The sequence below is a fragment of the Ammodytes marinus genome, assembly GCF_949987685.1.
Source record: "Ammodytes marinus genome assembly, chromosome: 24".
Classification (NCBI taxonomy): Eukaryota; Metazoa; Chordata; class Actinopteri; order Uranoscopiformes; family Ammodytidae; genus Ammodytes; species Ammodytes marinus.
The window spans coordinates 12,274,878-12,292,288 of record NC_137228.1 but is presented as its reverse complement, the minus strand read 5'-3'; the positions used below and the strand labels follow the sequence as shown (position 1 = coordinate 12,292,288).

General features: G+C 41.6%; 1 protein-coding gene across 1 annotated transcript; it reads right to left on the bottom strand.

The window, feature by feature from the left end:
* Positions 1–1,600: 1,600 nt before the first annotated feature.
* abcb11b (ATP-binding cassette, sub-family B (MDR/TAP), member 11b) lies at positions 1,601–16,159 on the bottom strand (the record flags this gene model as incomplete). Its single annotated transcript, XM_080052592.1, has 28 exons — positions 1,601–1,801; positions 3,151–3,297; positions 4,543–4,749; positions 5,582–5,779; positions 6,218–6,374; positions 6,925–7,166; positions 7,804–8,007; positions 8,292–8,453; positions 8,777–8,881; positions 9,336–9,506; positions 9,717–9,837; positions 10,185–10,254; positions 10,423–10,624; positions 11,167–11,337; positions 11,425–11,628; positions 12,024–12,149; positions 12,249–12,359; positions 12,462–12,575; positions 12,893–13,067; positions 13,152–13,276; positions 13,401–13,572; positions 13,665–13,798; positions 14,202–14,289; positions 14,446–14,753; positions 14,849–14,900; positions 14,988–15,017; positions 15,941–15,959; positions 16,081–16,159. The coding sequence occupies 28 exons, from the start codon at positions 16,157–16,159 to the stop codon at positions 1,601–1,603; spliced, it is 4,095 nt and encodes a 1,364-aa protein (XP_079908718.1).
* Positions 16,160–17,411: the final 1,252 nt, after the last annotated feature.

The window sequence follows — 17,411 nt, the reverse complement described above, 5'->3', positions numbered from 1 at the left end:
GTTGCATACTTTTCCTTATAGCCTCATAACAAGTTTATATCGTAACTTAAATTTTCGGTTACTGTTGTAATACTGATGCAGAAAACAGCCATGCTTTTGATTCCCAATAGCATAAATGTATTGAGTTTTGGCAGTGAACTAACAGTTTTAACATGGCGAGGTGATTTCACTTAATCGGCTGATTAAAAGCCTTCTCTGGGATGGGGCGTGGACAGACTGTTTGATTGAAGACTTTAGGCCTCTAAAAAGGCGGGAAATTAAACACTGTCAATCAGTCAATCTCATTGAAACCGCACATGTCGTCATGGCTTCACCTGCCTCCAAACTGAGCAGAGACCTATTAGCTAAACTGAAAACACCATTGGGGGCTACCTTTTTAAATTGCACTACAGATATTTCACCGACATGACTGTTTAAAAACCGCCACCTAGGTAGTTTGTGAACATGACAGATAATACTTGATCTTACTTTATTATATATGTTTATGTTATTATTATCATATACCTGAAAATGTGTGATTGAATCACTCCACAACATAATTAAATGTTCGAAAACTAGGCAATAAACCTGGTTTTCATCAACAAATTTACTGCAAGGAAAATGAAATACGCAGATTTTATCCATATACTGTGTCCCAATACCCACACTTTGCAGGGTTTGCAAGTAGGCAAGTGCCAATACCTTGTGTGTGATGTATTTTCACTAGCTGAAGCAATGCCAAGGTGCCCGTTAAGAAGGCGAGCGTGTGGCAGTTTATCAGAGCTCACCGGGACGCGCTTGATTAATGGGGCCGTTCCTTATCTCCGCACGAATACTATACAAGGCTCTGTCGGGCTCAGACACTTTTATAGTTTTATTTAATTTCCACATAAAGCATAAAAAATAAGACCATCCACACAGCATTCAGTCACTATCAGATGGCAGTGAAAAACAAACACTCATTTAGGCGCTTGGAGGAGGAACACAATTGATGAAGCTATTACATTGAATTATCTAGAAGCACATGGTACTTTACATAAGACAAATAGCAACAACATGTTAAAGAATAGTATGACATTTAGGGGAAATACAGTAGACATATTGGATTTCTTTCTGACAGTTAAATGAGAAGATTGATACCACTCTCTGCTTGTACTCTGAAGCTAGAGCTAGTTGATGATTAGCCTAACTTAGCCTGGCTCTGTCCAGTTTAGCATCTCAAAATTCACTATTTAACATATTATATAATTTGTGCTTACAGAGATCAGAGTCGATCAATCTTCTCATATATTTCTTAAAGTAAGGACTTTATCTTGTCAAATATTTAATTGAGTATAGGCAATTAAAATTTCCCGAGATCGAAGAGTTATTCAAATTCCAAACATAACAGACAATGCAACACATTTCCTACATTAAAGTAGCCTACCCCAAAATAGGCTTCCCAGAAAAAATAAATTTCATGACAGGATCCCTGCCCAAAAATAAATACTGCAAGAGTGAACAGGTGTTACATATTTTTCTTTTCTTTTTTGAGATGCATAGTGATAGTGGCAATAATGCTGCTCACATGCATTTGTTTCTCTTGGCTGCATTGCTAATTGGCTACTGTTGCCCTGAGCAGTTAGCTGATTGGTGCACCCGTGGTAACCAGCTTGTAGTATGCTCCCTTCTTGGCCATGAGCTGGTCGTGTGTTCCTTTCTCCATCAGGAAGCCCCTGGACATGACAGCGATGATGTCAGAGTTCTGAATGGTGGACAGGCGATGGGCGATAACGATGCAGGTCCGGCCCTCTCTGGCTTTGTCCAGGGCCTCTTGTACGGTCTGTCTCAGGCAAAAAGAAAACGCACACGTGAAGCAGTGTTCCAAGCGGGTACCATCATTAGTTCTCCCACACAGCAGCGCTTCGAGCTGTACAATTATAGCAATTTCACAATCATGCATTGATTACTATCATTAGAACGCTTGAGTGGATCAGCGCGCCGCAGAGGCCTTTTTGCTCCTCAGTGTGGTTCAGACAATGAGCTGGAGGTAAAGCTAGTGCATAGACGAGCAGACCATATTCAGCTCTACTGGAGGATTGCTTAAACTGTGAGATGCTGATGGTGATATTAATAGAGATGATGAATGATAATGATATTAATGATGATAATAATTAACTGCCTGCTCTCCTTGCTCTTTTGGTGCCAAGAGAATATCAAAGCAGCTTCACTGTGTGGTGTGGTGTGAGTAGGGTTGCAAAGGGGTGGAAAGTTTCCAGTAAATTACCGGAAAGTTTTTCCGGAAACTTTCCACGGGAACTTTCGCTCAGGAATTTTGGGAATATTCAAAATTGGAAATTATAGGAATTAACTAAATGGCGGTAATTTAAATTATTGTTTTGTTCATATCCAAACATAAATCTAAACATTTAAACACTATGTTTGGTCATAGGCAGACATCCATGCAAAATAATACAATTAAAAAAACATTACATTTGAACAGATTTATTTGTAAGAAGGACTTTATAATTTTTGATTATTTTATGAACAATCAATAATTTCACTGAACAACAAAAAGATGAATGTTGAGTAAAATATAACTCATCTGTCTGACCCAACCCATTCAATAAATAAAGTCCCGCCCATGTGATGGAGGAATGCACAGTGCATGTAAGGGGCGTGGCCTCAGTACCCCTGCAGTAGGATGTGTGCTATGTACAATTTGCCAAGCGTACTTGCATGAAATCTGGTTGTTTTAGTCAAGATTATGCTAAAATATATTGTCCCGAACTGTATTTAAAATCACAGTTTAAGCCTCTGTAAACCTGGTCTAGTAAAAATCAATATATGATATCAAGTTGGGTGTCTCAATAAACTTTAAAAAAATTCTGATTTGAAATTAAATGTTCATAAATGTATTAGAACTTAGTTGAAAAAACTGCTTTTTACAGTCTAGAACGTTTGCCTGGACTGAAACAACAGTTAGGAGAATTTAGTGCATTGGTTTGCTTTAAATTTAGTAAATTCCCATTTATTCCCGTTAATTCCCAAAATTCCGGTTAATTCCCATAAATTCCCATGGAAAGTTTCCAACTTTGAAAATTCCCGGAATTTTGCAACCCTAGGTGTGAGGCTTCCATGTGTGAATTCAGCAAGCGATGGCTGTGCTGTTTAGGGTTTAATGACGCGTACCTTCTCGCTCTCGGTGTCCAGGGCCGAGGTGGCCTCATCCAGGAGCAGGATCTTGGGGTCACGTATGATCGCCCTGGCAATGGCGATGCGCTGCTTCTGACCGCGGGACAACTGAGAACCCTGGGCGCCAACGCTCGTGTCATATTTCTGTGGCAGGAAGACAGAACTGCATCCATATTAAATGTTCTACATATTATTGTTAGTCATATCTCCATTTAGACATTCACTTCTTATTTTATTTTGTTTCTGTGTGAGGACAAAAACTTTTACCTGGAATCAGTGTCCTCTTGTGAAAACAATAAGCAACAGTGACAAGCTTCAAAAGGCCCTCACTTCCTCTGAACTTTTGAAACTTTCCATAACGTGCTGCCAGAGTTTCTTTCCATCGTCACCCGGGGCTGCATGCACAAAACATCCTGAGGCTAAATGTTGCTCTAAAAATGGGGTGGGGTGTGTCAGACCTAACTTTTTTTATTATATTTTATTTTTAACTTTTTGTCTGAGATAAGTCGGAGGCACTCCAGAGGAAGTAGAGTACAGCTACACTGACAAATCCTCCAGACTGGTAGACAAACCAATATTATCTTCGTACACAGTATATTTGATATGTGTAAAATACCATAGATATCAGTGGGGCTCTACTGCGGAGTCACTTAGACCTGATCACAAAGAGTCAGCTGCTGCATGTCATGAACCTCGTTGCATCAGCATTTTGGGGGGAACATTTTTTATAAGATGCTTTTGAAAAAGGCAACCGGGCCATCACTTTAACAACCAATAGATACAGACCAATTACTGGAGTTCTAGGTTTTTGTAACTCCTTCATTTTCTAGAGGAAATTCATTCCTGCAGTGTTGAGGAGTTATCCATCAAACCTAAGTGCTCTCCCAACCTTAAATGCTCCCACAGTTTCCTTTTTTCCCCAAGAGACTATATTTCAAACTAAAAAAGCTTTTGTCTCAGTTTTTTAGATGGGACACAGGGGTGTATACATCTACATAGAAATTGATGGACTTTTGGGCTTTGTAAATGTTGCTCACAGGAGCTCTGTGAATAGCTCTTAAGAAGAAACTCCCATGTTGTTGGACAGCTAGTGGTAAGATACTTTGAAGTGCCACACTCACCTGTATAACTCCTCATTCACACATCAAGCCACACGTGTCCCTCATCCACCCCAGTGTGTCTACACACTAGCCTCTCTCTTGCCAGGTCACCTAGTGTGCCCTTGTTCTGCTCATGATCTGTGCCATGTTTGTTTTCTCTCCTTTTACAATAGTTTGACTTATCCCGCTGCCTGCCTGTCGGCAATCTATTTCCTGAACTCTGACCAAGTAAATGCTCATTTTCACTCCACCTGCTCTGCACTCAATACAGAAAAGAACCCCAGCGTACCTCGGGGAGACCCATGACAAAGTCGTGAAGCTGGGCTTTCTTGGCGGCGGAGATGACCTCGTTCATGCCGATCTCCCGCATGTTGTCCCCGTACTTGATGTTGTCGCCGATGCTGCAGTCAAACAAGATGGGCTCTTGGGACACAATGCCAATCTTGGAACGCAGGAAGGGCACGTTGACATGGGTCGAGTCATGGCCATCAATCAGCTGCAAGAAGCGATTGATTACCATTAGTAGACGGCAATATAATATTCAAAGAGTGGTAATACAACCCTTAATGAGCTCTCATTACGCCATCTCTTCTATAATGTCTCTCCCAACTGTACAAAGGTCATACTGTCCTCGGACAGAGAATCAGGACTATGCGTTTCCAAACCACTTCCAACTCAATTAGGGCCATTTGAATCTTGGCAGAGATCCCTTACTGGCACAAAGGCAAAGCAGAGCCCCTGTTTTAAATAAAGTACCAGGTCAGCATGAATGTTGGTCTGATAAATGAATTGAAGTGGTAGAAGTGACTGAAATGTTTCAGTCACTGAGTACGCTGAATGTCCAGCAATTATTCTTTGACTTTTACAAATGACAGATTGTACTTTACAGAAAGACACTCAAGGTGTACAACTGAGTCTTATGTACGTGTAAGTGGGAAGCTGGCTATAATACATGTGACTTATCCACTTCCAAATGAGGTATCTGACAATTCGATAAAGGTTGGCTCCTGCCGTGACAATACAATCTTGTCTGTTTTTAGAGTCAGTCCTCTCATTTACGTTTATCCTTGTCACACTATGCAAAGAAGATCCTTCCTGTGCCGTTTCATATTTTTATGAATCTTGTACTGTATAAGTATGTAATTGGTGGAAGAAGTGTTCCCAATCTTGACTTAATCCCACAATAATGGATCGCTTTTGGGCTTGTTGGCAGTGGAAATCATCTGTTAACGAGACACTGATGTATTATCACCTAATATGGCTATCCTTTAAGCAACAATTGCGTATTAACAGTCTATTTGCAGTATTAAGCTGTGTGTCCTCCTCACCACTCTGCCCTGGTCGGGGTCATAAAACCTCTCCAGCAGCTGCACACTGGTGCTCTTCCCGCAGCCACTGGCGCCCACGAAGGCAAGCGTCTGTCCTTTCTTCACGGATACATTCAGCCCGTTCAGGACCTGGATGTCTGGCCTGGTGGGGTAGGTGAAATTACAGTCGATGAAGTCAAGGTTTCCTTGGAAGTTTTCCTGGATACACAGCAGAGGGAGGCAGGGAGGAGCATTAAAGGTTAGTGTAGGGTTCTTGGTGCCACCTCCTGGCCAGGTTACACATTCCATTTAAACAGGTACGCTTGTCTTATAAGGTTTTTAAATTATTCAAAGGGCCCTGTGTACTCGTATTTCCAGGACTCACAACCCTTTCTTGTCTCCTCCTTCCACTACACATCTCTCTCTCTCTCTATCTCTCTCTCTCTCTCTCTCTCTCTCTCTCTCTCTCTCTCTCTCTCTCTCTCTCTCTCTCTCTCTCTCTCTCTCATGATTGATGTAAAATGAATGAGGGAAGCAATAAAGGAATAAGAAATCAGACTTCTCATCTCGATTCCCTCCTGAATTTATTATGGAAGCATCCAAACAGGTTGCAACGTGGCGGCATAGAACATAACACATAACATATCGCCCCCGTACCCATTTATCTCCCTTTTCGCTGTAGACGCTGATCTGAGGCACGCGGTCCAGCAGCGTGAAGAAACGTGCTGCCGATATCTTGGCCTTGGCGTAGTCTGGGGTGTAAGAGGAGGCTCTGCCGAGGGCTGTTCCACTGGTGACGATCGCTGAGATGACCCTGCAAGAGGAACCAATACAATGTAACAATAGTCCCTTTGTACATTTCTTCTTTTGCTGGTACAATGGCTTTGGATAGTATGTACAGTCATCTTTAGCAGTAGCTTTTAAATGTCACATTTTATGCTGACTTTCAAGTTCAAAGTTGAAATTTGGTTTTCATGGTCTAGTGTCCCAAAAATTGTTTTATATTTGTCACAGTGCTATTACTGAATGTCCTCTTTTCAGGCTTTGTCTGAAACACTCTGTTTTAGAGCCTGTCCAAAAAGCCAAATCTAACTAGCAGTTAGATTCAGGGGTATCTGGGGGAGTGCTTATTACAGGTGGAGGTAGTGATACGTGTATTCCCTTATGACTTCATAAGGGGAGAGAAATCTGCCTGGGGTTTTGAACACAGGTTTTCAGAAAGGTGGAGATGAGAAAAAGAGAGGTTTTTTTTCATACTTTGGGACGTCACATGGGGACCCATATAAATGTTGAAAAACCATAAAAAAGTGCATTTTGCATAAAAGGGTGACAATTAAATTACATGATAGGCCTTCGCCTCTCACCTGAACACCAAACTGAAATGGAGCCCCTCCTTTGCCACCAAGTATCCTCCAAACCTGTAGGAGGCGGAGTTTGTCAAGAAGACCACGCACTGGGCGAAACCGTAGCAGGCTCCGTACACGTTTGCCTTCTTAATTGCTGCTTGGTATGGAGCTTCTAGCTGGGCATCGAACATGTCCACGAAACTCCTCTCTTTCCCCAGGCCTGCAATGGTGCGGATGTTGTTCAGAGCCTCACCGGAAATCTGCAAACAAAGCACTCAGGTTGAAATTCCGCTACCAGAGTTGTGTTTTTAATGTGTGAAGAAGAATAGGCTCTGTTCTTTTTTTTTCTTTATTGTTTTTGCTTCTGCAGTGAGCCCATTCCCCTCCCCCCAATAGGGATCATTGCATTTTCATCTAATCCACTGTATTTGGGTGGGTGGGGTATACTGCGTTGGAATAATTAAGATAGCATAAAAGAGAGTTCATAGTCAATTGACTTTTGAATATTTTCTTTGATTGTGAACTTTCTAGCCCTCGATGTATTGTCCTGAGGTTTTGATCCAGGACCATGGTTGCATTTTAAGCATGGGTGACCACAAGCAGGAATTCAGCCTGACAGTGTCACTAATTTGCCAAATTACAGGAGGAATAGACTGCTATTAAAACACAATCTGAGTTCGGCTGCTGGGCTGTGGAGCGATGAGAAAGAGCTGAAACCTGGAGCCTAAAATAGACGCTGTTTTGAGCTGTGGATAAATCATCTGATCACTCTCCACCTGAAAGTTTACTTTATTGATAAAGGATGCTTTTCATTTGTCACTCAATATCAGATTGTTGCAGATGTGGTATTTTTTAAAATTGTTTTGTCATAAATAGATAAAATATGTGATATCTTACCCGTCCAGCTGCCTCCATGGCCACTTTGTCCTCCTTGGCGAACCCTGTTAGCATCTTAGCCTGGAAGCCGCCTGACAGAGCGATGAAGGGCAGGAAGCAAAGGATGAGCATTGTGAGCTTCCAGCTGAAGTAGAAGGACATGATGATGGCCACGCCGATGTTGGTCAGAGAGTTGACAATCATGCCGATCTGCGACCCAGTGGCCTGAGGAGAACGCAAGTGGGGAAAAAGGGTTATCATGTTACTTGAGTACCTTTTGGTATAGAAAAGCAAATCAAAACATACATGAAAATTAACAAACGTACTCAGCCTTTTTTTATTAGAAAGTGAACTTTCAGTTTGTGTCTTAGAAATATGTTTAAAATGTTTTTAACCAAGGCATTCATTTGATATTTGTATTGGAAACATGTCTCCCCATATTGTCTTTTTGAATTAATTCTATATTTTATAGCTGATCATCACATTATTATGCTGAAAATGTTACTCACTCCTTGAACTTGCGATGCATCAGTTGCCAGACGCGTGGTCAGAGCTCCGGGGCTGTTCCTGTGATCGTCAAACCAGCCGATCTCTTGGCCCAGCATGGCGTGGAAGCCGAGCCTCCGTAACCTGCGGGTCAGCAGCTCTCCAGACTTAGAGAAGGCATAACCCTAGACACACACACACACACACCACAGGGGACATGTTTTTATTAAATTGAAAGTGATCTTCAACATAATGTAATCTTAGTCAAATTGAGTTTTTGTCATCCCTGGGGGATGGAGGGGGGGAGGGGGGGGGGGGTTGAACTCAAGGATCAATAGAACAGCACATCTGCAGGATGTAGGACAATCTTCTTCATCCAAACAAGATATTCATTTGCTAAATAATAAAGGTCTCCTGTGCCTTTCCCTCGACCTTGAATACAAGCGGGGGGTGAAAGCAGAGGCCCTAAAGCAATCAGCCTTTCTGAAGCAGTCTGCCTGTACTCTACCTGCAGCATCTGGGTGAAGAAAGAGACCACGCCGACCATGACAAAGAACATGCAGATGCCATCAATCTCCTTCCTCTGTTTCACAGGATCTGTGACTGAGAATGTCTGTATACAACAACAAAAAAACGTGTCAATGCGTACATGATATGCATACGTATACATTTACACACAACAGGGGGAAACCAATAGCACAGTACAGTGATCATGTTATTTGATTTATTCAAATATGTATAAAAAAAATTATCAGCTTTTTTAGGTTATTCTTAAAGCAGTCAAGTTTTTGTTGGACCACCAGTAAACCTAGGCCATGAAGAGCAAGAAAATCCAAAATGATGCTAATTAGAATGCTTCTCTCTCGTGTAAACTGTGTGATCTGTATTGTCTGTTACCATGGGAGCTACTATGGTTAGCTATGCTGATTTCTTTATATTTTTGTTGATAAAACCACTGATCTGATTCTGATGTCTAACATGTATATTCTACTTATAATGGCTTTAAAGTCTTTTGAAGTTAGATTGATTTTTGTATTTCAGAAGAAATCTCATTATAACTTCCTTACCGCCAGGATTTGACTGAACAGCAGAGAGTAGACAGGGTTGACCCCTCCGTTTATGGCAGCCCCGAAGGATCCGAAAAGCATATAAGGCCACTCAGGCGTGTTGTACTTCAGGATCCTGCTGACTGGAGCAGGCTCCACTAGGTCGTCTTCATCCTCCTCCGGTATGGCACTCTGAAGCATTCACACAGAGCAATGAGTACATCAGCAGACGTATGCAATAACATATATTACTTGTGTTACTATGCCATCTGAGGATTGATACAGAAAAAAAAGCAAATCCATTGCCAGGAAGAAGTTGAAACAAGTGGTTTTACCCCCCTGCTTCAACCAGCCACACATACAATTAGATGCAAACACTTACACACACACACACACACACACCTTGGGTTTGTCTGCCTGTGACACAGAGTAAGTTCTGGGGCCAAGCTCTCCAGCAACTGGAACACCAGAACCCATCATCAGATTGGACACCTGAGACCGGGACCTTTGACGGATTGAGGATCTGCAAAAATGTTAAAAAAAATATCTGTAATCTACATCCATCACTTCATGCACATGAATACTCTCTATTTATTTATTCTATTTACTCAATTGTGTCAACACTGTTAAGCATTCATTACTGGGTGCTAGTAATGGTGGTGATAGAGGACCTTGAGCCTCCTCTGCTGTTGCACCATTTGTAAGTGGCTGTGGATGATATCAGCTAAATGCTTCAAATGTTGTGGTCATTTCAGCCACAAAATGAGGACTGTAATAATCCAATTTAAATGCACAGTCAGGAACATGTAAATTGATATTATACACAAGTAGGAAGGGGGGGAGTTGTTTGGGAATGGGTTAATGTAATACCTTAAACTGGCACGGTAGCTGCCTGCTCTGGATAGACTCAGCCGCTCTGACTCTTCCTCATTGCCAGCCACTGATAGAGAGCAAGAGATCCAATAAAGAGTAGACGATCACAATCGGTAGACCCTTACAGTTTCTCAATGTGGTTAAGTGTGTCTTGTGCCTTGTGAGCACAAGGATTTAGGAGAATGAAAACGTTTGTGGCATCAGGATGACGTTAACTGCCAAAAGTTGGACCTACTTTGCCGAGCCTTTTCGTTCAGGGCCTTGTCTCCTTGGCTCTGCAGGGTGACCAGAGTGAAGTAGACTCCCTTCCTCTCCAGCAGTTCACTGTGTTTGCCCCTCTCCACAGCGCGGCCGTGCTCAAAGCCAACGATCACATCAGCGTTCTTTATGGTGGACAGACGGTGGGCGATGGAGATGGTGGTGCGACCCATGCGTACCTACAAGGAAATCAAACGTATGTAAGTGTTTCACTACAGCTGGGAATTAAGAAAAAAAGAATATCCTGAGCGCACTGATTCAAGGGGTTTGACCTGGGTTTTATACACTGATACACAGCAGGATTAAGACCAAGCCAAAAAGTTCCATCTCCATTTTAGACTTAAGCCATTTTCCACCACGGATAAAATTATGTAAAATGTTTCTATTTTTATTTCATATGTCAATACTGTATTCGTAGTGCCTAACTTAATACACATACATGTCTTTGTTTCTTTAAAACTCTTTACTTTTATACTAAAAACTGTCCGTTGTTATTCTGACAATGTAATGGGATTGCAATAAGCAATAAGACTCATTTTTAATTGTGGTTATGGGGGCCTTTTAAAATCATTTTTGAACATTCCGGATGTAGTATAGTTTTCATGTTGTCTTTTGTTTTCATTGAGATCATTTGTGATGACCTCAAATACACCTTTTAACTTATAATGAGATGTAAACAGAAGCTTATTCAACATACAGTATATAAAACCCATCCGCTTACTTTATCCAGAGCTTCTTGAACTATCGCCTCACTCTCGTTGTCAAGGGCCGAGGTCGCCATGTCCAGCAGCAGGATGCGAGGATTCCTGACCAGCGCTCTAGCGATGGCGATGCGCTGCTTCTGACCGCCGCTCATCTGACCCCCACCCTCCCCCACCAGGGTGTCCATTTTCTGTCAGATTCCAAATGACAGGGAAAGTTTGTTAGAAGTACTTTGAATTAGCTTACATTCTAAAACCCGAACTGTATGCCAATTCACCTGTGGCAAGTCCATGATGAAGTTATATGCGTTGGCCTCCTTTGCCGCAGCGATGATGTCATCCATGGAGACACCGGGCCGACCGTAGCGTATATTCTCAGCAATGGTGGTGGCAAACAGCACAGGCTCCTGCTCCACAATTCCAATGAGCGAGCGCAGCCATTGGATGTTCAGCCCTCTGATGTCATGACCGTCCAGGGTCACCTGAGATGGAGGGGCACAGAGGGCAGCTGCTTTTGCAAAAATTGATGGATGATTCCATTAAAAGACTTTGCTGCTATAATGTTTTTTTTCCCCCTTCAATGGAAATGGAAAGTTATTAGTCTTGTACATAACCTTCATTGTGCTACAAGAGGATATTTGACTTCTCTAGAAGCTTCTGAAATAAGAAAGGGAGGTGTGCAAAGTAACTCAGGTTATGTTATTTTTGAAACGACTATAGTGAAACTAAAAGGGAAGGAGGCAGCAGCTGCAGTGCATATATCTTCAATCCCAGTAGTTGGCAAAAGGGCACCACTGATGAAGAATGACAGTATGTAACATGAATATCACATGTTCACTAGGAACTAGAGAACATGTTTCTCAGCTGTCAAACCTACCATGCCTTCTTTAGGGTCGTAGAAGCGCTGGAAGAGCTGGATAGCAGTGCTCTTCCCGGCTCCGCTCGCACCGACAAAGGCTGTGGTCTCGCCTGACTTCACTGCAACGCTGAGCTTGTCCAGGATCTGAACAGACATCACATGACAGTTTCTTAAACTCTTTCTATAAATCATTCTACCCTCTTGTTTTGTATGATAACTAATGTGGTGAAGTCATGTAAGTACCTTGACATCAGGTCTGGAGGGGTAGTGGAAGGTCACGTTGTGAAACTCAATATCTCCTTTGACCCTGTCCAGCTTATATCCAGCCTCAGATAAACAGTCAATCTCCGGCTCCTGACATTTGAAAAATGAGACTTGTCATTAAGATGAAATGGCTTCCTGTAATAAGTACAATGCCTTAAAAGGATCTCAAATAGTAACATCAAGCATTCTCACTCTTTCAATAGTCTCAAAGATGAGGGTAGCAGCTCCGCGGCCTGAAGCAAACGCCTCCAGACATGGGGAGGCCTGCCCCAAATTCATAGCTGCTATCAGAACGCCAAAGAACACCTGGAATGAAGAGGTCAGTATATTATAGCTGCAATTACTTTGTATTTACAAAGAACACATTTACAAATGCAAATGAGCTGTAGTCTTCAATTTAAGAAACAATATACAAAGGGCTGATGGTGAAATTTCACATAATCATTTTTCTCTGAGGTGTCTATCGAAGCAGGACTTGATTATAAACTGAATCATTTCAAAGGGTGCTTTAAAAGATGAAACAGAAAAGGGCTCGTAAAATCTTCCCATCTCAAATTCCACTTTTCAGTAGCTGTTACAATGAACCTAAAATGCAGATTCTTTCAACAAGGTAATTGTCTTACCTGCAGTAGTGTTCCTGGTGTGTACTCCTCGCTGTCCACCACCAGACTGGAGCCATACCAGAAGGCGAGACCGTAGCACAGAAAGATGATCAGCCACATATAACCGGTGAAAAAGCCCATGACCAGGCCCTTCCTGATGCCCCAGCGCTGTGCCGAGACTAAGTTCCTGTCATACCTGTAGAAGATGTGTGGGGCACACGTCAGCTGCTATCATATAGGAAAAAGTAAATGTTCAACTTTCATCCGGAATTTCTTTTACCTTTGCACTTCTTTTAACTCGCCACCAAAAGCAGACACAGTCCTGATGGAGGAGAGGACCTCGTCGGCCACTGCTCCTGCTTTGGCGTAGGCCTGCAGCTCCATCCCTGTGAGCTTCGCCACAAACTGGAGGAAAAACAGAGTGATGCAAAGTTGATGGAGAAGTAAAGGGAGATCCAGTTCACTCAACAAGTAGAGTCAAAATAAGATAGGTTATAGGAGAGGTATAACAAGTAAAGACTAATCTCACCAGAGCCATAAGCCCAGCTCCAATACCGATCAGTGGACTCGCGGCGACAATGACGAGTGTTAACTTCCATCCTTTCACAAAACCAATGCAGAAGCCGCACACGAAAGTGGTGAAACGTTGCAAAAAAATGGCAACTTGATCCGCGATGGCATCGTTGATCTTGTTGATATCACTGTAACACAGACAAAATCTCTGTAAAATGTACACGCCAACACTCTGAAATAGTCCTTCAGATAGAAATCATGGCATCGTTGTCCCACTCACTCGGACATGCGTGTGTTGAGCTCCCCGACAGAGGTGCAGTCGAACCAGCCGATCTCCATCCTCATCACTTTGCTGAAGTACATTCGCCTGATGAGCTGAATCTGCTTGGCAGCGGACTTCACCCACAGCGAGATCTAGCAATTGTAGAAAGAGAGGGAATACTAAGATGTGTGCATTTCAGGTATAAAAGCAAGCAGGGTGGTATCAGGAGCCTGACCTCTGACCTCCAGCTTCCCAAATGTATGAGTAACACTAAACCTCTAAATCATATTGTGCTAAATAGGACAAAAATAGGGGTTTAAAGTCAGTTGTTGTACACACAGGAAGCCAGCGTCAATCGATTCAAGTCTGATTCAAGTAATATGAAAGTGGAACCACTCTCTGCTTTTAAGATAATGTCATTTGGAACATTTACAAGAGAAAAAAAATCTAAAATGATATTTTCAATTTTAGCAAGAGGAGCATTTTATAGTTGATGTTGAGGTCAAAATGTGACAGGCTTACTGAGTTGTTTTTAAGTAGTTGTGTAAGACCAACCTGAAAGTATCCCAGCAAGAATACAGCCAGTCCAATTCCCACATAGTAAAATGCAAAATTGGTCATTTCATATTCAATGTTGAGAATCCTGAAAGACAGCACAAAAACAGTAAATAAATCATACATGGCTACAAAACCACAGACACATAAACATGGATCTAAAACTTTAAAAAATCCCATCTTGTTCTCCATACGATGTTGGAAAAGAGCCCCCATCTCATGCATTTCTCATGACCCCACTCACCCACACTGCCTGCCTGCCAGCGGCTTGAGCATGTCCAATGTTGCATTGTTCATGATGCCCCAGCCTGACTGGTTCAGCGGCGTGCCATCGTCTAACACGTCAGTGTAATTCTTCTTCCACTGGATAGTGTTGTTGAAGCACTCCTTCCTGTCGTCCCTTAACTCGTTGAGCTCGATGTCGTACTCTATAAAGGTGTCTGTGAGCAGGCCGAACACTAGCAACATGAGGGGCTGGGCCGAGCCGTGCAGCACCGCACACACGCTGCCTATCACCATCATCAGCTTGTCATGGCACGTGGCAAAGCGAAACTGGACAGCACAAAAAGCAAACTGTATTAGGTGGACAAGTATCAGATAGAGAAAGTGTGACATAGTGAGAAATGGAACCTGGCAAGGTCTTTTACCAGCTGAAAGAAGCCAACCCTGATCGCTGGTTGCTGCGCATTTTCTTGACCTCTGTTTGGAAGGAAAAGCCAGTCAGTTTGCATATGAGGTGATTGTAACAAAGTATCCACGGCCTCTATTGCTCAAGGTTTTACTCACTTCTCATCATCCTTGGAAGTTGTCATAGACCTGCATGGAAGGAAACAGAATGCACTGAGAGCTGCAAAACACATCCTCTCTGTAATGCTTTTATAATAAGGCTACAAAACTCCAAACTAAATAAATAGATTTTGATTTACTGCATAAATGAATACAGTATGTATCATAGGCTTCCTGCTGCTCATGATAAAGACAATATGAGTTCATCATTATGCTTAATAGACAATCTATTAACTATTGCCAATTCACAATCGCTTCCTACATTGTATACATCAACATTTCATTCAATAGATGATCCAATGAATATGGTGGCAACTTGGAAAAAACACATGAAAAAAAATACAGAAACAAATGAAGGAAACGATCTTCAACAATTTGACTGTAGATTAGGTTTGCTTCTGTTTTGCTTATTTGCAAGTGTTAAGTTTCAGCGTGTTGGGCTCTCAGGGCCACCACAGCAGATAATTAAGCATTAACTAGTCACCTATTGTCTCAAAGGGACATGATCATTTATCAATGGCCACAATTCACAAACAATAATTTACAAGAAATCAATTCATGCATTAAATCAGAATGTTTTGTACCCTTATTGTAAGGTGTTACTTATTTCTCTGAGACCTAGACCTACCTACATACAGTGCATACACACAATTCCACATGGCCAAGGTCACTGACATCCACAGAGATAACAGCTCGCTCTTTCTAGCTACTACATTTCTGGATAAGAGGGACACTGTCGCAGGTGGAGGCTGATGGCTTTCTGTTTACGGTACAATAGTGCCCTTTTGAAATCTGACAGCTGCCTTTTCTGATTGTCTTAGTTAAGCTGCTGTTTTGATAATTCTAACAATTCTATAATATAGCAAGTATTACTTGTAAAACTCACACTGTGGGTGAGAAAAAAAATGATGGATCTTTAAACAACACATGAAATACTAAAATAGTATACGTACATGTAGGAGCCAGCTGGTTCTGCAACACAAGAGAAGAAAATGTATTCAACTTTTTTTAAATGTTTAAACAAATTATTTGAGCTTTTTTTTTTAGCATTTCTGTTTGATAAAGCAGAAAATGAAGCGTAGCAGTTTATTACCTTCATCTGACATCTCATAGCTGTGGTTCTCCTGTCCCAGTTTTTTAATGCTTTGCAATTTCACTGATCCATTCGGCATGTTGACTCATCTGGGACGGGCACAGAAATAACCAAAAACCAGAATAATTAGTGCATGACAGTCATGTTAGAATTAAATCCCATTTGGGAGTGCATTTATTTATTAATTTAGCAGTCGAGAAAAAAAATAAGCTTTTGATGATGTCATGAGATATTATAGGCCCGATTAAAAATGAGATGCTTACCTAAAAGTTTCCTTTTTTTCAGAGAGAATTATCTATCTTGTCCTTGATTGAAAGTAACCATGAGTTTAACAAAAAAGCAGCCAAGTTCAATGAAACCAGAAGCAGCCCTTCAGCTCAGTATTCCTTACACGCATGCAGCCGTTAACGTCCCCCCCGGCCAGGTAGTTGTAGTTGTTGCAGCTTGTCACTTGGGCACAGGGCGACAAACTGTGTGCCTTTTTAGAGTTCCACGTGCTCTTATTGAACAGAATTGGGCTTGGCTGGAACTCGGGGTCAGTGTGTTTTGTTTGAGGGGGTAAGTGTCCTGTCGGTTTATGCAGCTCCAAAGAGGCCAGTGACCTCGCCGTGGCAAACATTTCACCTGCAGAGGCCCTGCACTGTTTTTGCGTCCTTACTAGCTGAACGTGATGCAGATATATTTAAAGCAACATTATGTAATCATTTTAATGAAGAGGAGATGCATAGTTTAGGTTTTTATGAATCATTTAACTGAAGGAGAAAGCCTTGTGCAAGGCTTAGAAAATAATAATCTTCATGAAGTTGTTTGTTTAGTTGGTGAAGACACAGATACAGATAGTTCCTCACTGTATACTGGATTAGTACACTAGCTTTTCATGTCAGTCAGGCTGATAACACTAATAAACTGAAAGCAGCATAAACCAAACTGTTTCACCGTTGACAAATGATGTTGTTGTTTAGTCTATAGAGGGCTTATTTTTCCTCGACAAATGATTAGAGGGACCCTGAGACTTCACAAGACGTAATAGGATTTAAGTGAACACCAGAAAAGTTTGTGAAACAATTTTTTAATCAGTTTGAGTAGCTAGTGTAAGCTCAGAGCTGTCCTTAAAATAAATAAATAAATCTCCAATGGACTAATAATAACCGCTCAACCCTTAACAGAGGCACTTTGCATATCAGTTGATTTACAAGTATGTCACTTATTTATTGCATTATAATCTTCGAAGCCAAACTTCCCAAATGAAAAGAATGGAAGTTAATGCTTAACAGTTTCAAAAGAAAAATGTTAAAAACTCAAGTAAATCTAAAACTAGTCTTATATTGTTA